The 23,748-nt window shown below is 37.8% G+C and overlaps 2 protein-coding genes across 3 annotated transcripts; one reads left to right on the forward strand and one right to left on the reverse strand.

The window, feature by feature from the left end:
* Positions 1-29: 29 nt before the first annotated feature.
* Positions 30-18,471, reverse strand: LOC137386891 (serine-rich adhesin for platelets-like). 2 transcript variants are annotated; one of them, XM_068073100.1, is made up of 20 exons: positions 18,446-18,471; positions 14,526-14,638; positions 14,236-14,431; positions 13,733-13,872; positions 12,801-12,961; positions 10,290-10,423; positions 9,787-9,929; positions 8,925-9,110; positions 8,783-8,833; positions 8,468-8,602; positions 8,157-8,275; positions 7,368-7,535; positions 6,592-7,233; positions 5,752-5,841; positions 5,457-5,591; positions 4,668-5,195; positions 3,406-4,520; positions 2,870-3,079; positions 1,555-1,640; positions 30-1,460 (listed from the first exon to the last, which is right to left on the reverse strand). In XM_068073100.1, the coding sequence occupies exons 3-20, from the start codon at positions 14,287-14,289 to the stop codon at positions 908-910; spliced, it is 4,650 nt and encodes a 1,549-aa protein (XP_067929201.1). In that variant the 5' UTR covers positions 14,290-14,431; positions 14,526-14,638; positions 18,446-18,471; the 3' UTR covers positions 30-907. The 2 variants fall into 2 exon arrangements, with proteins under 2 accessions (XP_067929201.1, XP_067929192.1); XM_068073091.1 differs by lacking the exon at positions 18,446-18,471 and adding an exon at positions 18,338-18,443.
* Positions 18,472-18,679: 208 nt separating this feature from the next.
* On the forward strand, positions 18,680-23,193 carry LOC137399327 (NHP2-like protein 1). Its single transcript, XM_068085398.1, has 4 exons — positions 18,680-18,800; positions 20,898-21,015; positions 21,449-21,552; positions 22,942-23,193. The coding sequence occupies exons 1-4, from the start codon at positions 18,798-18,800 to the stop codon at positions 23,098-23,100; spliced, it is 384 nt and encodes a 127-aa protein (XP_067941499.1). The 5' UTR covers positions 18,680-18,797; the 3' UTR covers positions 23,101-23,193.
* The last annotated feature ends 555 nt before the right edge of the window (positions 23,194-23,748 follow it).

Below are 23,748 nucleotides of genomic sequence, written 5' to 3' on the forward strand. Positions count from 1 at the left end.
TTTTTCATATGAAATGATATTGGATGCTCTGAAAATAAGAAATGAGTTGTATTGTATAGAAAGTGACTTTAATTCACCCTCAAACAGATATAGACATGCTAAAAATATAAACATCTCAGGATCACATTCAGAATAGAACATAGACGTGATAATATATTACTATTGTACTATTAATCATAGCTCATGACAGAATAGGGGTTGGGTTCTAAAAATTGTAAGCTCTAAACAATATAATATTTTTAATCACAAAAAATTTATGCACCGTAATCTTCAAAAAAAAGTCCTGTTTACAACACAAAATTGCCACATGATTCAATGGCAAGCGATAACAATAGAACCCTAGTGCATTAAGGGCGTGACATGTATGAGAAATTAACAACAAGGCAGATTACCTGCATAAAACAGGTGTAGCTACAATCTATAACTGCGGCTATAAAATGAATGACTGATTCAAAACTAAGGCATACCGTTAAGTGGTACGCTTGTAGGTTGTATACAGGTACAAACGCCTGTACTAATCATGCCTTTCTTGTCTTTAATGTAGAGAGTCGCATATTATAGGGCATAGAGAGTCGCATATTATAGGGCCATGTATAATAAGTACAGTTTATATACATATATTGGTATTAATTACCATGTGATAGGCTGTAACTAGCATGGATAACACCAGCAGGTAAATAGATTTCTATATATACATATACACTGATTGTTGTGTAAAACCCGTGACAAACTGAAAAGAATTCCCTTCATGCAGAATGGCTGCAGATGAAGTCTGAAGTAGCAGAATGTGTTCTACTTACTTTTCACATACCTCTTATAGGTGATAGCATAATCTAATAAACATTTTGCACTTATCTATGTAGACTACTATAAATAAATAGCCTAAAAGCCAAAAATGAGCGTGCCTTTACAATGGTAGGAGGCCTGCAGCAGTCTTTTTGCCGAGTTCAAGTGTTTTTTCGATGTCTATAGTTGTATAGTTAACATCTGAGCCGGAGTTAACTGTTGCAAGTGCAGCGACTATAGCGCCATCTGGTGTCCTAGCGAGAGCTGCAGCGCTAGTCATGCCTCCAGTGTTTGATGGTGGACTGGTAACGAGTGCATCATCATGCTTTATGGCCACATAGTTAAGAGGCAGCGCCTCGGTTGTCTCTGCACCCGCTGATAACCTTAGAGCCTTCTCATCACTGCTTATTCCACGTACGGGTAGAGCAGGAGCAGGGGCAGATGGAACCTTAGCTCGAGTTTTAGAAGGCTTGGGATCCTCTCTAATATAGCATTTGGCAGGAACCTGACCAGCTATTTCCTTGCCGCTACTCGCGCTACCGGTAAAGCTTTCAGCGCTGCCTTCCTTACTACCACAGCTCTCTTTCTCCTCTTGCACCAACTCCAGTTTCTTTTTCTGCTGGCGCTCAAGCTCAGCAGCACTGCCTGGTATGTCGCTCGAGTCCGAATTACACCTGGAACATATAACGTGTTATTATTTCACGCTGGACATGGGTTACAGGCAATTCCAAATTACCTTACCAACATATTCAGGGATACGGCACTAACCTCGAGTTCGAAGAAGTTGTGTTGCCACTAGTCGATGGGAACCGACATGGTGAAGAGGCACCCTGTCTCAACATGGCAGAAAGGTCCTGCACAAAAATCATATTATGAGGCTAGTCAACTGTTAATACGTCAAAACCCATTGATTGGTTCATCGATTGTATCATTTAAAGCATACATTTACAATTCTAAGAGTACAAATGCATCTTTCATGACCCTAGCTAGGATAGGTCATGACCTAGCTAAGATAGGTCATGACCGTAGATGGGATAGGTCACGAAAAGCGTGGCTAGAAGTTTCCAGTTTTTGGCCGACTTCATCCAAACTTTCCATGCGCTCCATACCTTCTGCCAAATCGCAAAAAAACATTTGGTTTCAAAACTCTGTCTGGTTCCTGAGAAGCAGACTCTTAAACAACAATCTGATTAGAAACTCAATAATACCCCTTCACATGCACCAAGGACATATGATCTCAATAAATGTGTTAATTGTTGTCGTAAAAGCAGTGCAAGAACTTGTGTTGAAAATCGAGACACATGCTGCAGGCTACCTGATTAAAGAAATCCTGCGCAACGCCGGGCTCAACGCTGGTCTACGATAACCTTTTAATAAATACAGCACATAATTACGCAACAAAACAGACACACTACATAAAAATGAGAGAAAAACTAAATCAATAAACAATAAGCGAAAAAGAGGTTAGGGACGCATGAATGAAATCGTGGGCTCAGCGTTAGATGCACAGGGTGAGATGCAGAGATGTTTGATGTACAGGGTGAGATGCAGAGGTGTGTGATGTACAGGGTGAGATGCAGAGGTGTGTGATGTTCAGGGTCAGATGTAGAGGTGTGTGATGTACAGGGTGAGATACAGAGGTGTGTGATGTTCAGGGTCAGATGTAGAGGTGTGTGATGTACAGGGTGAGATACAGAGGTGTGTGATGTACAGGGTGAGATACAGAGGTGTGTGATGTACAGGGTCAGATGCAGAAGTGTGTGATGTACAGGGTCAGACGCAGAGATGGTTGATGCACAAGGTCAGATGCAGAGGTGTGTGGAATAACTTATTCAAAGCATATTTTAAACAATTTGGCTTATGTATTTCTTACAATTTCTTTTTAATTTTGATCAGCCTCCTGGCTTTCATTTCTAAAACTACGATGCTTTAAAAAAAACTTCTAACTTCAGTATGCAGTTAAATATCTCCAGAAATCTCTGCTGCTTGCTGGATATTCTGTGTGCTAAGGAAACTTTACCTAGAGTTTGACCGTATAAGCTGCTCTAACATGGCACACGGCGCTACTAAATCTATACAATACCTCTGGCTGTGCATTGGCAAGACTGTCAAATATTGCGTCCTGTGTCTCCCTGCTGTTTAAGGGAGAAATGCTGTCAAAATCGCTGTTACGACTTAGATTTGAGTCAGATCTGATGTAACAAGCAGCAGGTATGGATGGGCTAGGATAAATACTGATGTCATCAGAGTGCTGTCTTATATAGCATGGTGGTGCCTTAGGGATCTTCAAAGGCTAATGAAAGAAAGCATTGCGTGAAATACAACCTTTGACATAACTCTCGTGTTATACACTTATGAGAGTTATTAGTCTTTAAGACATTATAACATACACCTTCACCAGAGTAGCTGAGAACAAGTTGCGGAGGCCGATGATAAAAATGGCTCAGACATGCAAAATCGATATGTCACAATTGGGTATTGAAACACGCAATTTTTATCCCAAACTGTTACTGTATGAAACACACGACTGTCACAATTATATAAGAATACATATGAAAGTAATCAACGCATCACAATATTGGATGGGTTAGCACAATCCATAGGTAAGTTATTCGTTACCTTAGAGTATAAAGAATAAGGAGAATCCATCAGAGAAGGTTTACAGTCTTCAATTGCAATTTCTTCAAGCTGAAGAGTATGGTTGCTATCACCACTACTGCCAGTACCCGTACTGGCAGATTTAAATGCCATCTCCGAGTATGGTGCCCCGCTACTCTCTACAACATCCACCATAAGCCTACTCTGTAACTTCTCATCAACAGCGTTTGGCTTGCGAGAGGCATCTGCTCGACTAGGTGGGTCCATCATGAGATAGGGATCAGAGTCAGTTTGTGGGCCCATTAGAGCATATGAAGCAGCAGTTATGTGTTGGGAGGGAAGAGGCAAAGATTGATTGAGAGGGGGCGGTTTAGACAACTGAAAGTGGTGAGAAATAGTCTCAGAGGAGCGTGGGTGAGGCGAGGAAAACTTGTCTGTTGTAGCCTTTGTTGGTGCTGGCTGCGTCGGGGAAGAGAGACGAGTCTTGCTCACACTGTTAGCTGGCTTTTTAGGATGAGGCTTATGAAGGCTTGTAGACGCCTCAGGAGACACTTTTGTAGGCTGCTGACTAGGCTGAGGCAAAGTTGGATTAGCTTGTGCGGGCAATTGGCCAGGCAGCGACTGCTTTAATCGAGTCTTTGCAGATGTCTTGCTAACAGGGACCATATCAACGTACGACTGAATGGCATCCACCCTCTGCTCTTTCCCAACCTTAGTCGTCTTCCCTTTAGGTGTTGGTGTTTCCGACGGCTCATCAGATATAAAGCTACGTACTCTAGTAGATTTCGGCTGAATGCTGGAAGAGTGTGCTGTGTGAGGGCCTGATCCGGGGCTACCACGCACAACCACTGACTGGCAATCGAGGTATGAATCCGGGTCTACCTGGGACCCTCCGCCAAACAAAACAGAATTCTTGAGAGAGGCAGTATCTGAGCGAGCCAATGAAGAGCGAGAGGAGGATGAAGACCTGGTGCTGCTAAAACTGCTAGCAGCACTCCGCATGCCTGTCTCCTCCTCTGACGAATTGGAAAGCTCAGGAAAAGGTTCTATTCTTTGGTGTGGCTGACTCATCCGTCGACCTATCATGCTCAGCGATGGATTTCTTTGAACCTCGTCGGGCATAAAGCCGACATACTCTGCAAAAGAAGCAAGAGAATCCGTTGAACGCTAGATTAAGTTTTATCACCAAACCCGGCAAACTAGTATTCATATCCTGTACGAAAGGCACCAATAGACATACCACTTGAATAAAGAGAGAACATTGAGACTAAGATACAACTGACCTGATTGGTTGAGTCGATCAGACAAAGTGTCATGAGAGCTACTCTTTAATGAAGCGCCTAAAGTGGAAGGAGATGATCCCCCACTACGGGAAGGTTTAGGAGGAGACAACTTTGATTTGAATTTAGCTGAAATAGACTGCTTAGTTGTATCCATTGGGTGACTATGCTTCCTATTATGCCTAACTGACCTCGCTCCCATTTCCACGTACTCACTGTCTCTACTCCTACTACCCATCTGCATATCAATATAGTCTGAGCATGTAGAATGCAGGCTCTCACGGCTGCTGTTACTTTTTGTGCTTAGCCTGCTCTTCTGGCTGTGCAGGGAAGGACGAGGAGAAGACCAAGTGTTACCACGAGGCCTTTGTTTGAGGCTCTCGTTGGAAGCACAAGATTTATCAATGCTCATCATCACCAGTGTTTCAGCTTTACTCGGATGGTTTGATGGATATTCTTCTTGAAGGTGAGTGAGGTCAGGGTTTGAGGCTAAGCTAAGTGGCATCAAATGAGGCACTGATCGACTCTTTGCTAAAAGAAAACAACATCTCTATCACTTGTTGATGAATAAGGCTAAACAGGTTTAAAAACAAAACAGCAACACTTACTTTGCTCAGTACTTATTTGCTGCTTTTAGACAGATAGGCAAACCACTTGGTAATGTACGAAGATAATAGCTTAGGCAATTGTTCCATTAACCTCTTGGTAAATCGTTGCTTATAAGTAGTCCTAAACTATATTGACTTATGGGAATATAAAAGAAAGAACACGAGAAGAAAAAGACGCGAATACCTGTCATGTCTGTACTGGGACACATCTCAACATAGTGATCCTTCTGCGCAAGTTCTCGACGTCTGGCAGTGGGTCTTGAGCCCACACTGTAGTGCCTTAGCGGTGGTCTCTCTACATCCTCCAGGCGTAAGCCATCTAAAGAAAGAGGGCGCAACAAACAGTTGAGATGTACATTATAACCGCAGCTATCAGTATGCTGAGTGGCTAACGAGTGTAAAGTGTGTGAAAAAGCTGTAGCAGACGCAACGACAGATGTGGACATACAGCTACCAACGAACGTTAAACAGTGTCTGACCTTGACTGCAACCACGCGCTTTTTTCCCGGTCATATCGATGTATGGTTCCCAAGATAATCCAGCGAAGTCTTGTCGCAATCCCTTTCCATCTGTAGCATCACATATCCATAAAAAGCAATAACAAGGAAGTAACGTAACAGTTAGGTCTGGCTTATAATTTAATACAAAGATAATCGAAGTATTAAGAGCTACAAGATATCAGATCGTGGTAACCACTTAGAATGGGTCTTTGCTGCTGTATTAATGTTATCTATATACTCTATAACATATGAAACTTGTACAGATGTACACCAAGGAGCTGTCTCAACTATAAGAATTTCTCCCTACTCTTTCAAATTCTTCACATCTGCCCATGAACCCAACCATTTATATATTTCTATTCGATTCAAGTCTATATAGCAATTGGTTCATCTCGTAAAAAGTCTGATATTTTAAAGAATTTTTCAACAATAGTATTAAAATATTTAGGAGAATTGATGAATGGGTTACAGTATGCAGTTACAGGTAAACTGTAACTGCATACGATAAAGTTGACAATATAAGCTGTGAAAAAATTATAAAGTATGAACTGCATAAAGTATAAAATTGACAATATAATTGACAATATTCTGCATAACTGGCACAAGAAGAAGGAAATGGGATGACATTTCGTTTGTGTTCAAAACAAAAATGCTAGTAGCTATGGCAGCGGTAATAAATCCACCCCGATCATGGATTTCTTGTCAGCTGAGATTATTAAAGCAACAAGCAAATTACACAACCATTAAGGCTTGTGATGATGCCTTTGATCAAAACCAAAATTGAGAAAAGAACAGTGACAGCCTTGCCTGAATCCTTACCAGACGAGGTCATATCTATATAAGAAGTGTCAGCGAGAGAAGGTTGTCCCATGGCGGCAGGTGTCATGTCGAGGTAGCCAGAGTCGATGTTGCCTGCTGATGATGAGACGAATGGTGAAGTCATGTCGACTTGAAGGCAATCCTTAGACTGGCAAGCGGGCACCATGTCCACGTATGAGTCTCCAGCCATTTCAGCATGCCAATCCACATCAGCCTTGTCGAGACTGCTGCTGGGTGCCATATCCACATATAGTAAGGATTTTTCTGGCACGCTTCCAACTGGCATCATATCCATATATGGGTCAGCATTTCCTACTGTATCACTGGCGATGAGACGCGTGTCCGCAGAGAGATGATCAGCAGCTAAAGACTTGGCTTTAGCTACTGGGGCCATTTCAAAGTAGGATTCAGAGGTAGAGTGTTCCTTAAAAGAGGGTGATGGCTCCTTAGTAGCTATAGGAACCATATCAAAATAAGCGTCATTGCCGGACTCTTCATAGCTAGCTTGAGGAAGCATGTCAAAGTAAGGGCTGTCATCTGCATCAGTTGTCTTGCCCGTGCAGGCATCTGCGTGATCATCCGTTTGGGAAAAATAAGACTGGGTCCTTTCTGGCCTTTTGCCAACAGAGAGTCTGGCAGCCACTGCAAGCAAAATGATTAGATTCATAGGAGTTTACACAACTTCCCAACTCTACAACACAAATAGAAAAGTAAAAGGGTAGTGCAAGGAAAAGTTAGAAGCATAATAAGTCAAAATGAACAGCATTGAGCAAAACCTGTTTGTGATGTGAGTGGTCCTTGATGTGAAGACCCCATATCATTATGTATTCCAGAGGAAGCATTCAAGCCTACAAGGCATCTAGCAGCGCCTGACCCATCCAAGACATCTTTTGAGCTGACCCAGCTGTGCACACTCGACGATGAGATGGAGCTGCTTCGAGGGACTGAAACAAAGAAGGCTGTGGGAGACTCATCTAGTCTTCTTATAATCCTGATTGATAAGTGACAAGCAAAGTACGAGGCTATTTATAGAATTAGTGCAGCACATACCAATCTATGTAGAAAAAACAATGACCAGTAGCAACGACGTGCGCTGCGATTGGTCAATGTGCTTTTTGATTAAAAAAGTTTTAGTTTTTTTTAATATCTTTTTTAATATATTTTTGTCGTAACTGTAATTGTAGTTGTGCTGTAATTTGATTAATATCACCTCACATATGACATCTCCGACTCACATCACGGCACACATGACATCTCCGACTCACATCATGGCACACATGACATCTCTGATTCACATCACACATGACATCTCTGATTCACGTCACACATGACATCTCTGATTCACATCACACATGACATCTCTGATTCACATCACACGTGACATCCTAGATTCACATCACACGAGTCTAATAAGGAAGACCACTTCCGCAAAGTTTTGTTTTGAAAAAATATTTGAACAATATCGTTACGTTACAACCCAAAGGAATATGCTCCTGTAGTCAGTCTCTGATACTAAAGAGGGATGTAAAATAGCATATTTAAAAAAACTTAATCATAATACTTACTGTTAGCCTGAGGTCCAAAAGGAGACATGTCCATATAAGATGGGATCTGGCTTGCATCATGCTCAGCTAAGGTTGACACTTTAAGTTCAGGCGTGAGAGACCTGACAGGAGTACTGCCTCTAAAAAGGTAGAGAGAAGCGGCGATGCAAAAATTAAAAAAGTAGACGAAACGTATAACCAACACGCCTAACCTTTGAAAAGAAAACTTCTAACAAGTATAAAATTGAATAACTTCCTCCGCAAGCAGGAAAGATCGCAATTTATGTTCATAGAAATGACTCCATAACCATGAATAGTTTGATAGCACCCACCTTGAGTCGCCAAGAGAAGCAGATGGAGGGATATTATCGATGGACCTTTGACTGCCAGCCGGTATACTGGTGTATGAGACAGAGGGCTGTCTTGAACTGAGCGTAGATTTAGAGTCTATACTGTCACTTCTGTTTCTGCAAACAAAAGCGAGCAAGGTATTGAGAGCTATTGACCAGCAAGCAAGGTATTGAGAGCTATTGACCAGTGAGCAAGGTATTGAAAGCTATTGATCAGCAAGCAAGGTATTGAGAGCTATTGACCAGTATTTGGCAAATTGAAACGTGATACACCAATACGATGAGTATGAAAATTACCTTTCTGACTTCATTGATGCTGTTGATCTCATGATTGGTCCATTCTTATGTCTGTAAATGATTAACAAGAGACAACAATTACTGTTAGATCAGCGTCAACTAGACTGCGCAGTGCAGAGCGCTATAACACGACTCCACTCACCGGTCGCTACCTGCCGAATGTCCGCTTGTACCTGATACTGACTTGCCACGTGTTGAACCCGCTTTACTGGAAACTGTATCAGACTTGTTTACCGTTGAACCCTTTTTCAACGAGCTACGATCCTTGGAAGACATGCTTGAGCTTGACGGTCTAAACATATCCTCATCTTTTGGAGCATTCATTACTCTTTAAAAAATAAATAAAGTCGATCAGAATAAAATACACCATGCAAAACCAAATTAAACATACATTACATAGAAAAACTTTTTCAAAGCCCGCAAGCTCAAGCAACTAACTTTTCCATAAAATCATATCCATAAACTTCTGATATTTTTACACCACCTCTAATCGTGATGACCAAAAACATTAGCATGGCATAAAACATGATCAAGGTACCAATGCCTATACCTTCAGCCTGCTCTAAACATCAGCCTAAACCTTCAGCCTCTCCCCAAACATTGTTATGCACACAACCTACAAACCCAACTAACATCATGCTGCTATCACCTATCCTGAGCAAACCTCTAGCCACAAAATAGACCGCAAACAATACCAAAATAGACTGCAAACAATACCAAAATAGACCGCAAACCATTCCAAAATAGACCGCAAACAATACCAAAATAGACCGCAAACAATACCAAAATAGACCGCAAACAATACCAAAATAGACCGCAAACAATACCAGAATAAATTACAATCAGTTAACACAGCCTAAAGTACATTAAAATCTCCTGAGTCATCCGCTTGAGTCGGAGTTGTCTGCTAAAAATTTTTTTAACCAGTTGGTTTTACCGACACCTCAGTTTACAAAACACTGTGTATGTGTAGTAATATTATGATCCGAGAGAGTAAGACATACGTGATGAGTGTCTGGTGAACATTAGAGGCTATCAGTTCATCATCTACCTCCAACCAAAACTCTCCTGGCCCTGTCACAGCTTGTCTACCAACCTCTAACTTGAAAAAATTATCTGTATGGCCGCAGTGACGTATCACCTCCAACTGTGAACAAAAACAAAGAGAGATAACTACCAAGCCATACAAACCTTCACAAACTGATTTACCCCATAGACTTACCCCATAGAGCATTCCATAGATTGCAGTGTGTAAGTCAAACATAGGATTCATACATCTAATTATATGAATCCTATACACATAATATGTACATTTCATTACATACGTATGGCTATACCCACTCAACTTTGCAAAAAATTCTTACCTAATCAACAACAAATGAGAAAACCTTTTTTGGTCATCTGAAGAAGCATTGTAATTGTGTCTGATGTACCACCTACTGTAAACGTTTAACTACCGTACTATAGGCTATGTACTATGTTAGTACAGATATATACAAGTACTGACCGGGAAGGCAAGCGTTTCTTCAACAGCCATCTTTTTAAAGAACATAACATTTCTATCCTTGAGACACAATCTATATTCCCCTTCATAGCCTTTGCCCAAGCCTCTCTCCCTGATCTTTACATTCCAAACATGCTCTGCAAACAGGGTACCTTGACAACATATTGCCATGTGATATCTGCAGACACGGACAGGCAATGTATTTGCCCTCCTATAGCAGATTTCCCCACTTTGAACAGTTGAAATAGTAATGGAAGCAGTTATGCCTTGATTTAGATACGATCTTGGCAAGGGTACATCAATGGATTTTATGCAAAATAAAATTTTGCCACATTAACGTGCACATTAAGCGTGCTTCAACACACCGACAGTCTTGCCAATCTACGCATTTGTAGAACGCTGCAACATTACTTATGCAAAAACAGCAACCTCTAGAATGTCCGAAACTGGTTACTTTTTTGGGTTAAATAATGTAAAAAGCATCATCTTGCATTTTTTTACAAACTTTGTCATGTTGAGTTGAACTCCATGTAATGCGGTAAGCAATTGACATTCTGGTGACAGAAAAATACTAATAAATGAGCTATTAAACAGCGATATTTCATTTTTCATTTCAATTCATGAGCATGCTACTACATGGAAGCAGTGTAAGGTTAACCGGAATAAGTCTGACAACAAGTAACAATTCATTTAATGTCTTGCAAAGGCAATTTTTACTTGCATGAAAGAATAACTCCAAAAATGTACTTGATGAGCTTTGCATGCCAGACCTTGTCACTCAGCGGCATACTGAAAAGTTTTCTGTCCCATGGAGTGTTTTTGGATACTGTCCCATGGAGTGTTTCTGGCCAGCAGGGCCAGGAACACACCGCGGAACAGCAGCAGAGTACATTAAAATTTGACACATGAAGTTGATGCGATCAAAGTATTTTTTGAGAAACAAAACCGTTGCATGCTAGAGCATACATTCCCATAGCAGTACACTATATTTAAGTTATTTAGGTCCACAGATCATAAATTAAATGGAAAATACCTGAAGCAATTACTTCGAGCCTTACTGCCTTACTTCATTACAAAAAATTATGTAAAACTCTATAAGTAAATAACTAAATTGTATGTAAAAAACTAAATTGATATGATAATCAATAAAATAAGGTTTTTATTGTTGTTCTAGTTTTATATCAAACTGGCGCATGGAGGTTTAACCTTGGAAACACTGTAGAGGAGAGAGATGGTACGCAGGTAGAGGTGGTGATAGAGATAGGTGCTTGGTCTAAGTTAGACTATAGGAACTTTAAACTAACAACTTACATAGATTCTGACCATAACCTGTAAATAGGTTCGTAAAATAAACTATTTGAATTCCAAATTGATTTTGCCCAATTACAAATGATGTAAATAAGTTTTATTTGCTCCAAAAATTAAAAAATACTTTCAAAGCGAGTTCACATAGTTTTACCCCATTAACTGTATATTAAGAAAATGGGTAATAAATAATGTAGACTATTTTTCCTGTACATACTTTACTAATAGTCTAGGCTAGACTGGAAAATACAGCGCTGTAACTGTAGAACTCCGTAACCTAACCTGTTTTTCCTACATCTTTGTATAAAATAAGTGAAGAAACATCGTGCCTGTTTTATTCCAATAAAGGATCAAAGTAAAATAATACGCTACTAAAATCACACTTATTATTTTGCTAACCTCAGCAAGCACGTGGCCATAAAATGATGGACTACCAAAAATGGAGGGAGAGATAAACAGGTAGTAAGAGAGAGAGAGACCTGGTTAGCAACCTAGATGAATTGACGAATTTGTTTGCTTTATGTCTGATGGGGAATGTGATTTATGTTCCGCTTCCAAATTTTTCTTAAACATCAAAAACAAAAAAGTTTGGCATTATTTGCTCTAAAAACTGAGGTTGGACTGTATTTTGTTTTTACTTTTGATATTTTCACACTATCTCTAATCATGATGACCAGCCTTGCGATGCTCACTCAGTTCAGACTCTCTTCTCGATGCGCCTCTTTAACTTCCTTGTCTTCCCCAGAAAAAGTACTCAACAGATTCGCAGATATGCTAAATCAGTATTCTAAGACGTCGCTTTACAATTTTGGACTTAGATTCTGAGGACAGCATTGTCGTCTTCCATTTCTCACTGCTAAGCGCGCCTTCAACATGATCACATATCTTCGACCATTAACCAATTTGGAAAACTAATTTAATTCATCATCGAAAATTGAAAAATTATTGAATGAGCTATTAAAAAGGAAAAGATTGCGAATGCTTTTGAAGCCCAAATTTATTTATTGCAGTAAAAAGAAAATACTGTAATGAGTCAAGCAGTTTAATGATACATGTTATCGTGCATGAGTTGTTTACGCGATAAAACCCTCATTCATATTCAAGTGCAGGTGGAGATGACTGATACTGAAGACAATGCATAACATAACATACCTATGACATTACAAATTACAAGGCTAGAAAAGATAATGTGACAACTGGATGACATACCAAAAAAGGGTCTGCTGTCTCTGTGTAAAGTGTAGAGGGCTCTTATCATCTGCAGCCATGAGTCTCTCTCACTCTCATTATCAAAGCCAACTTGGAAGCAGTCATCCTTGGTGTAGAGAGCCATCCCATATTCCACTTTTGAATTGGCAAACTCATTGACACTATTTAATGAAATGGATAATGAAAAGTGAGAACACAATTGCTCAAACAACATATTTCAGACAAGGTACTTTTTGTTGATCCTATGTAGCAAATACGTTTGAGGATTCATCTGTATCCATGAATACAAAATCTAAGAACACTAAAACAGCATGGCTTAGATTTAGGCAATTCTTTAAATGTAAAACTATAAAGTCATAGCACCAATCAGAGAAGACTATAAAGTCATAGCACCAATGAACAAAGACTATAAAGCTATAGCACCAACCAGAGAAGACTAAAGCTATAGCACTAATCAATGAAGACTATAAAACCATAGCATCAATCAGTGAAGACTATAAAGCCATAGCACCAATCAGAAAATACTATAAAGCTATAGCACCAATTAGAGAAGACTATAAAGCTATAGCACCAACTAGAGAAGACTATAAAGCTATAGCACCAATTAGAGAAGACTATAAAGCTATAGCACCAATCTGAAAAGACTATAAAGCCACAGCACCAATCAGAGAAGACTATAAAGCCATAGCAATAATCAGAGAAGACTATAAAGCCATAGCAATAATCAGAGAAAACTATAACGCCATAGCACCAATCAGAGAAGACTATAAAGCCATAGCACTAATCAGTGAAGACTATAAAGTCATAGCATTAATCAGTGAAGCCTATAAAGTCATAGCACCAATCAGTGAAGACTACCAAGCCATAGCACCAATCAAATCATCAACTGAAAATTGCAACAAAATGAACAACTTGATAAAAAAGGAATTCACCTAAAACAGGCCTTGAGAGGAATGGCCTTCTTTGGTTTCTTGCGGGCTTCCCAGTTCTTGAGTGAGTCATAGTACTCAAGCCTGGCTGGCTGGTCTCGCCCATCGCGATGCAGCACAAAGTACTTGCTCTTCTGCTTCGGCTAATGGGCAGAAATCAAAACAGAACGTCTACTGATTACCAATTTGAGAGGAAACAACCTTGGCCACTGAGGTCCCACTAATCAATGTGTGAGGCAAACTGCAATTGAATAAATCCAAATGCAAGTTATTTATTGCCCTAAAACACATGTATGGATGGCAGTGAAATTGCAACGAACATGACACGAGACAAATGATGTCACCATAGAGTCAGTGGAGCTCAAATAATGGACAGCTCCTACTTTTCTTCATTTTGGCTGTAACTCAATGTTGATAGTTTTTAAACAGCCATTTGATCAATTTTTTGGTAATATTAAATTGCAAGTGTTGTTTTTTAATTTCTAGAGTTTTACGTTAAGGCATACCTTAACTTTCTTGAGGATGCCCTGCTTTGCAACAGTTGAATGGTTAGTATCCATTCTTGCTGTGAAAAAAGTTAAAAAGGAGAAATCTATATGGCGAGATGTGGATTACCGCCTAGCAGCCCGCTTCCATGTCCTCTCCATTCATTGCTCAATTTGGGCCAACGCTCACAAATGGGAGTGTGGTGAAGTGTGCATTCTGTAATATGAGGTTCAGAGATTATAAAAATTCAACATGTGCTTATAGATTTGACCTTGTTTATATCTCCATTGTAAAACTACTCAATGCTTACCATAGAATAGATCAGCTAAAAGTCTAGAATGGGTTGGAATAAACGCTCATTCATTTCCATTACTCCAGAACAGTGTAAGTAATCTAGACGATAGGAGGAAGTGTACCAGGTTTCTACAATGGCAGACACTCAGCTGCGTTAGACACAGCTTAAAATGAGAGTAGTTCACAGAGAGTTCAGGCTGACAAAGTAGCACTTCAATTGGCCATATGAATGTATCATACTCCCCTGGCTTCGTCAATAGGTATTTTACTAACAATCATGCATTTTACTATGGTAATTTAAGCCACCAAGTGATTAATGCTTTTTATTAGCAACACGATGTGATTTCTGACCAAATAAACATATTAAGGATGAAGAGAAAATTGTTACCTTCTAAAAACATTTATCATTTTACAAGAAATAAAATTGAGAAAATATGGATGTCCAAAATTGCAGAAAACTTTTTAAAACATCTCATTGAGAACATTCAGAATGTGTAAAGTACATGTGATAGTGTAACTTTATTAATTTGCAATCTTCTTAACCAAATTTTGACATGCAAATGTTTTATGAATTTCATTAGATCTCCAATTTTAGAACTGGTTGTAACGACATAAATAAATTGCGCAGTTTAATATCTGTATCTACAATAGTTTTTATTAAATATGTGTAAACTTTAGCAATTACATGAAGTGTGCCAAAAAACATCCACAAACTGTGAAATCTGTATTCACATTCTTACCTCAATAATATGTTTGCTTACATAACGTGTGATTGTGCACAAGGCCTTGATAAATTATGAAGATTTATAACTTAAAACTTTCATAAGTAAAACTACTCGCAATTCAAGGATAGTGTAATAATTTACTTGAAAGCATATAGTTGAAAACAATCTAGTTAAGACTGATGTTTCATCAGTGTTTTTTGAATAGGCCATAAACTCCCTAATACCGTATGTGCTACTTCCAAAAACTTTCTGTATGAATGATTGTTGATATAGAAGCTAGCATTCGATGCCTAAACCGATTTCAAAGTGTCATTCTGTTGGTCCCGAACAGTACAAGAAAACTTGTATATTTGACTCTGCATATTTCACATTTTGCAATTTGTTCAACTTGCAACCTATTTTGATAATAGCATTATATAAAATTGCTGTAAATATGCAAAATATTATGATGTCTTCTTATATTTCATTTAAAATTCTTCTAAATTCTGAATACCTTACACGGAATAATATCACAACATGACATTATAATAAGATCTACTATTAGTGACTAGCAACAACTACAGTAAACAGCAGATCTCATTGCCTCATGTTATGACTGACACATCTTTCTAGACACGCGAACAAAGCTTAATCGCATTTGACAAACTTTGTTATACGGAATAAAGTTGTTAAGCTGAAGCTCGAGAGCCATTAAAAGCTAATGTGTGCAAATCAGTAGTGAACACTACTTGCTCACAGATTTGTTCCCGCCACATATCTACCACTTGTAATTACTTATTGCACTTTTAAAATATACATACTGTTGAATAAAGGTTTGATATAGGATAGAAGTGTTAATTTTTGCAATAGCAACAGAGCACCACTTGAGTTGAAACATTTAAAGTTACTGCATTTGCCTGAGATATTAAAAGAAATATTTTGCTTGCAAAATTTTGACTGTTTAGGTAGTTGTTGACAAATGAAACAGGAGATCAACAAAATACAAGTCCCAGAAGAATTTTCATCATGTATGAATAAATAAATTAGTGAGAGGTCATGCTATACAAAGCTAAATGTTAAAACTACCGGCTTTAAATTAAAAAACCAACCTATTGAAATAGTAACCCATATTCAGTTTTTTATGAAAGTAACTAGTTGAACACCCAGCGTTGCCCGGGTAATAAAAAAGTCTTTGCACAGAAAATTTATTTTTATTCAACATATAAAAACATTTACCATTCTAACATCAAATCATGAGAAAAGTGTTTTGTGCAGTTTAAATAAATTAAGACAAAAATAAAACAACTGTGCAGGTTTTTAAACTTTGTAACTTTTTCAAACAGCTGTAACTTTTAAACTTCATATCATGAGGTAAATGTTTTGTGTAAGTTAAATAAATTAAGAAACAAAATAAAATGACTATAAAAGTGTTTGAATGTAAATGTGAAATAATTAGTAAGTAATAACTAAATCAAGTCTGTTTTGCTACAGTTACAATAAAAGATGATTTAGTAATAATACAATTAAAATGAGCTGAAAAAAAAACAAAATCAAAATCCTGATTATCAATTCAAATATGTTGAATTAATAATAAAAAATCGTGCATAGATTGTGCGAGTGTATAAAAAAGGTTACCGTTCTAGCAGAAGCTATTCATCCAAACCTTAAATACGACTTTACTGTGGTACAGTATAGTACCTCTCGATACTGGTACAAATGTAAAAATGAGATATCGAACTGTGTTTGTCTGGTACTTTGTCTGACCGAACGGAGAAAAAATGTAGAGGTTATTCCTACTCGAGATAATAGAATTGTCTGCATGAAAAGTACTAGCCTTTACCGATTTAGCAATCGAACCTTACGAAAAACCAGAAATAGAAGTGTAACGGCACATTTGAAATCGAAACAGCATAATTGAAAATTACAAATTAAAAAAATAAGTAATAATAGCAAAAAAATTAGTTTTTAAACAGTTTCAAGAAATAACAAATGCAAAAGGTAATATTAGTTAATAATCTAAAGTACACACTTAGCGTGAGCATACGGTATACGATAAAAATAATAAAATACTAAGGACTGTATAGCTCAGTATAAAAACACGTGGTTGCACTCTCCGTGAGTTCAAATCCAACATGCAGCAAGTTTGTCATTCCAAGATTTTAATAGCTAGATTATAGGAAAGGCAGACATCTGAACAGATGACGACAAACTTTGAGATTTTTATAGATGGAACAAAAATTGTTTCCCACTACAATTTCTGGCAAAAACAATTTCTGCCAAATCTTTACTTGTAAAAATTAATGGTGTAGCAGCCAAATAACAAGCATGCTTGTCACATGGAATATTAAATCTACACATAAGAGTAGATCAATACAAATACACATTTTTAATAGAATGGCACCAAACATTGTGCGTCCAGCGATTGCTACTACTCATAACCTACGTGAAAAATTTTGTTACTAATTTTAAACCTGTTTAATTGTATGTCTATGTAATGACTTCGGGCATATTGGACAGAATTGAAATTATATAAGCCTACAGCATGCCGATAGTTCATTCAGATTTGGATTGAACTACTATGGCAGTAGCAGTAGTTCATGATCAATTCTGACAGCAAAAGGTTGGTTTGAAACGCATAAAATGAATATATAGCGAATATTTAGCCTACACATACTGCAGAAGAATAACCTTAATATCTAAGTATTTCGTTTGTTTGAAAAAATATAGCGTCACTTTCAGTTAATCCGAAGTGAGCGTGACTGACTTCAAAAAGTCAACATTATTCAATTTGATAGAGCTACGAAACCAAGGTTTGATGCCAAACTATAACAGTTTACTTTTACAAGTTCTTACACGGTATAACTTAGTGCAACGTGTAGGCTATAGAAGGTGAAAACAAGGGTAGCTGTTAGATAATACAAATTACGACAGTTTTCACTTGAATGGATAGGTTTTCGCAAAAATTTGAACACAATAAAAGTTTTAGCTGCTAGACATACAACTTAACAGAAATCGTCGATATTCGCTTGTGTAACAGAATGATCCATGATGTAGATACAGTACATGTATGAACTTAAGACCAGTGACATGGAAATTAAATATTGATAAAATTAACAAACCAAACCTAAATATAGTAACAAAGAAAATCTGTTATCAATCAAGCTGTAGAGTCCGGCAAACGCTTTTTGTTGAACTGGAAATAGTTTTTATACTTAATCAGAGAAAATAGTACCTGACAACTCTAGCAGGAACACACGCTCCAGTTTAAGGGCACAGAACCCGGAGTCAGACTATTTTTTATCATTGTGCCAATGATAGCTGGTTTTATATAATTTAGCAAACTATTATCTCATTGGCCATACGAGTTGAAACAGTAGTTCAAAGTAGTCTTATATCTGTCTTTTGCAGGTAAATACTTGACGGCATTTTGTAAGAAACCGCTTCGCTGGCAGTTACGTGTTGTTCATTTTAGAGCACGTGAAATCTGAGTTGTCCGCCTGGTCACTCTACAACCTGCAAAGTTCTCTTACACCTCAGTGAAGCGAAAGCGGAGAGGATTCGTCACAAAGCACAATAAAGTAACAATGGTAATTGAAACATGTTGGCATATTCAACTGTCATTCTGCTTCTCGAGCAGACCTGCCAACCCAAGAGTGGGGCAATGCGTGAGATTTGGTTTTGGGGCAATTGATGTATTAATGATAGCGTATATAAAATTTTAGAAATTGGGGCAAAAATCTCACGCTTTGCTCACGCATTTTCATTTTTTCTTTGGGGGTGATTGCGTGAGTCTCACGCCCAATGCGTGAGAGTTGGCAGGTATTTTCTCGAGTGTCATATTAGCTTTCAAATCCGTTGTCACAAATACCAATAAGTTTTGGCTTGAGATGAACATATTATAGTTAATGTACTGGCTAAGGTGTGACTTTGTTGAAAGATTGTGTTCGTGATGTGAGGGACGATGGCGTTAGCAGAGATTCAATGTAAAAATATAAATTAAAATGGTCATAAGTTTGAAGTTTGTGTTGACGCCAGTAAGCTTGTTAGGGTGAATGCAGCACGATGTAGTGTGCTTATATATATATTCGAATCTGTCCAATACGCCCGAGGGCATTATATGAACATAAAATTTGAGATAAAATGATTGATAAGAACGCTAAAACCTAATTTGTTGCAACACTAAGATCGTATTAAAAACTGAGGGAGTCATCAACGCCCTGACCCACAACATTCGGTGCCATTCTATTATAAAAAGAGTGCCTATATTGGTCTATCCTAAAATGTGGGTGGACTACTCCATGACGGGTTTGGTGGGATGGGTTACAAGAGATATAGTTATTGAGGTCTAGTTCATATAGACCAAACTCAATTCTTTTTAAAAATTTCAAATCCAAATCTTCTCTTCTATCTTTTAGTTCTTGGATGTTATTTACACGCATGCACTCTGTGACACTATCCATAGGCCCGAGTCTGAAAATCCATCGAACCCCCCGTCTTTGAATTGTTTCTAATTTGTCAGTTAAGCCTTTTGCGTGCGGTGACCATACCTGACAGGCATATTCGAGTAATGGTCGAACAATTGTGTTATAGGCGACAATTTTTGTTGATATGCTTGCATTAAAAAGGCAGCGTCGGATAAGTCCGAGTGCCTTATTACTTTTCTTAGTAATGTTTAAAATATGCTCGTGCCACTTGATGTCGCTTTGTATGAAAACCCCCAAATATTTCAGACCATTCGCCTGTGGTATAAAAATTCCGTTCATAAAAAGTTTAAAATCTGGTGTCGACCTGCCCACCTGCATGTGGATACACTTTTCTGGATTAAATGTCATGCCCCACTGTGTGGCCCAATGCTGTAATGCTGTAACGTTAGTCTGCAAAGCCAGCTGGCTGGTGTTTGTCAAATCCATGCACAGCAGAGTATCATCGGCATACAGTCGACAGTCAGCGTCTTTCACACAGAGTGGCAAGTCATCGATGTAAAGAATAAACAATAGGGGTCCCAGCACTGAGCCCTGAGGTACTCCTGATTTAATACTAAAATTATGTGATGTATAACCATTCACTTGAACCACAGAAGCTCTGTTTCTGAGCCACGCTTCTATCCATTTGAGGGTACCTGTATCAAATCTGTAAGCCTTCAATTTGTGTATTAAAAGTTGGTGGGGCACCTTGTCGAAGGCCTTTGCAAAATCAAACGAGACTATGTGCTTACTGCTTCAAGCGAGTCGAAAACGGAGGACGTATGCAAATTCGGTGGTTCCTTTTACTAGCCAAATGTTAAAAACAGAACCGCACGCTGTGGTACCACTATAATGCTTGAAAATTAAAATATTAATAGAACAATAAGTATATTTTGTTATTTACTATAAGGTGTTCAATGCAATGTAAAAACACTTGCATAATTTTATTTGAAAAAAATATTAATTGTTAGTTTCAAGCTTACTATACTCTAAATAATTATTTCATATGCAAAGTTGATATTTGAAATCTGAATAAATAGTAAAACTTTCTGCATTGATACTAACATTTCGGACAAGTTACAACACTACTATTTTGCTGTTCTGTACACCCTCTTCTGACACTTTCATAGTAGTGCCGAAATGTTTGCTATGCTCAAACATGTTGTTATAATAGCTCTAAAAATACTCCATTAAGCTTGTTAATTGATGTCTTTGGTGCAGACTGACGAAATTAACCCAAAAGCTTACCCCCTTGCTGATGCTGAGTTGACAAAGAAAATTCTTGATCTTGTGCAACAAGCTGTCAACTATAAACAGCTCAGAAAAGGCGCCAATGAGGGTAAGTTATTCCTTCCCATGGCATTGACGGGTTAACTAATGATATGTTAACTAATGCCATTCGTCTTAACTTTGCAAATAAAAGCCATTCAAAACCAAAACTGCTCAGTATAATGTTTTCACCGCTTTTTAAAGTTAATATTGCTCATCAATGCAGTTTGTCCACTTAATAGACACTTAACACTCAGTTTGCCCTCCATGCATTCAAAAATCAAAATGCTTCTCTGCAGAGTTGTGTCACATACATGTCCACATGCATTTGTATATGGATGCAATTGTAATCTGATGCAACACTGCTTTATACAAATGTACAAATATTCAATATACTCAATTATACAAATATACTCTTTATATATGTACATTATATATGTAGAAATGACTGCACATAACTGTATGTACATTTGTATATGTCTTTATTCGGTATCTATCTATAGCGACCAAGACACTTAACAGAGGAATCTCAGAGTTCATTGTGATGGCTGCTGATGCTGAGCCTTTGGAAATTCTTATGCATTTGCCCCTTCTTTGTGAGGACAAGGTAAAAGAGCATGAGTGATGTAGTATTGCTATCTGATTATTGAACAGGTCGTCTGCATAAGGCCATAGTTGGTTGCGTCGAGTGTCTCAGCACCATACCCAATATCATTACTACTGCGTCAGTATTAATGTCGGTCCACAGTCCGCTTGGCAGCAAACCAGATTGGCACTAGCCACTGTGTATGCCTAGTGAGCAGAACAGTTTTTTAGAATGTTGTTCCTGGGGCAAGCCAACATCTGGCTCACCTCTGAATGGTGTACCATAAGCAGGCTGTTTCATGTCAGACAAGAGAACCTTTTGGTTTGCTGCAAGGTACACCCGGTTTTGTCAAGATCATCTCACAGGTTTGAAAGTGATTAAGGATGTGTATTGTTAACTTGGTATTGCATGGTATGATGATGGATGTTGTTGTCTTAACATTTACACTAGCTATTAGAAGCTATTTGAGAATTATAATACCAACCATCTACAAGCCTTAAATCAACATAATTTGCTTTCTCAAAATTTTTAGAATAAATTCTTGGAGCCTGTCATGAATACTCGCGCGATCTAGCATCACCGCTGTGTTTGCATATTTTAGCCTACTAGCCAAGCCTCTTGGAGGTTATATATTGTTTTAGATTGCTTTTATGATGTGTTAATTTTATTGATTGTAAATTGAATGCTGATAATAAGTAAAACCATAAAAGTTTAGTAAATATCTAATATTAATACGTAAAAGTTAGTTGTTGCTAAATTTTGCATCATCACTCAAGTGAGGAGTTTGAATTTCCTGCATTACACTCCCTCTGTATTGAGGATCGACTGTAATGTTTTTATATTGAAGTTCAACTTCTGGAAAGTAGCGCTGCAGCGCTTCCAAAGTACATGTAATTTGTGAATGTAATTACAGGATAGACAAGCTTTATGGTATTTATGCGATTGACCTGTAAAATTCATATTTATGATAATTCCCATATTAATTTACTATTTATATATTTAATTTAAATAATTTACTGTAAAGCTTTACTATATTCACTGTAACAGCTATATCTTTATCAATATGAGGACGGCTTCACATCAGTCATTTAAAAAGACATTTAATGCGCAGAGAAGCAATTTAGTAGAGTTGCGATAGTACTCTGCTTTTAAATGTTAAAGGAAGGTATTTCTAAATTCATCCTCAAATCAAAAAACAAAATTTTGTTTCCAAAAACTCGACAGGTTTCTTGTCATACCTTAACGTAACTAAGTGTTAATATTTTTTATACCATTTATTATAATTGGTCAAATTTGTAGTTTTAAATGGTGAATCTCATCATGTATTATTTGTTAATCTGTCACGGAACTGTGTTAGTTCACATCATTTTCTATGGCTAAACTTGTACACTGTATGATTTTGTCTTGTAGAATGTCCCATATGTGTTTGTGAGATCAAAGCAAGCCTTAGGTCGGGCATGCGGTGTAACGAGGCCAGTGATTGCCTGCTCTGTCACTGTCAATGAGGGATCCCAGCTAAAATCTACCATAACCACAACTCAACAGATGATAGAGCGGCTATTAATTTAGAAGTTATTTTAACCTAGTCTGTTAGGCTGATGTTATTTTCTCTTTCTATCATGTACAGTGTCATGTCAATATAAAATAAATGAGTTGCAAATATTTGCCAAATGGTGTTGAGTGATCATTTTATTTCTAGCTGGTTGTAATGTCTATGTTATGGAGCATCTATCTTCCAAATGCACACACATATTCTATTTACTTGCTGAAGTGTTTGATAGCTCCAATTGAAAGTCCTGTTTATAAAACTATAAATTCTATGAAAATATAATTTATTATCGAAAATATAATTGCTTATCTTACATTTTTGGTTTAAAAGCTGTGTAGAAGAGCCATATTAAACATATTCTCAGACTAAAAAATGGTTTGCCAGCTCCTAAATACTTGGCGATAGTCGGTTCTTTAAATCGGTCAGTGATGCCGGTATCGGCCAGAAGGCGAGTGCTATGATAGATATTAGAAACTCGTGCAGTTACGTACTAAAATGTAATTTCTATTTTTTATTTGCGCGTCGCCCTGTTTTTGGAGCAATAACGTTAGCTGGTGTTCATGCCCCTCACCGTAATTTAACGCGTGATCGACATGTACTGTACATATATGTGCTGTTATGGCTGACGAGTGATGCAGATTTGCCGTTTGGGAGTTGTTTACTTATTC

This window comes from Watersipora subatra, chromosome 1 (assembly GCF_963576615.1).
Source record: "Watersipora subatra chromosome 1, tzWatSuba1.1, whole genome shotgun sequence".
Lineage (NCBI taxonomy): Eukaryota > Metazoa > Bryozoa > Gymnolaemata > Cheilostomatida > Watersiporidae > Watersipora > Watersipora subatra.

What these genes read in the sequence shown, in the direction of transcription:
- LOC137386891 (XM_068073100.1), bottom strand. Translation starts at nt 14,289, where the DNA reads ATGGATACTAACCATTCAACTGTTGCAAAGCAGGGCATCCTCAAGAAA. An exon ending in CATTCGGCAGGTAGCGACCG is followed by an intron (nt 8,834 to 8,924) that starts GTGAGTGGAGTC and finishes AATCATTTACAG; the next exon opens with ACATAAGAATGGACCAATCA. An exon ending in ACAACTTCTTCGAACTCGAG is followed by an intron (nt 1,461 to 1,554) that starts GTTAGTGCCGTA and finishes TATATGTTCCAG; the next exon opens with GTGTAATTCGGACTCGAGCG.
- LOC137399327 (XM_068085398.1), top strand. An exon ending in CAGAAAAGGCGCCAATGAGG is followed by an intron (nt 21,016 to 21,448) that starts GTAAGTTATTCC and finishes ATCTATCTATAG; the next exon opens with CGACCAAGACACTTAACAGA. An exon ending in CCCTTCTTTGTGAGGACAAG is followed by an intron (nt 21,553 to 22,941) that starts GTAAAAGAGCAT and finishes TTTGTCTTGTAG; the next exon opens with AATGTCCCATATGTGTTTGT.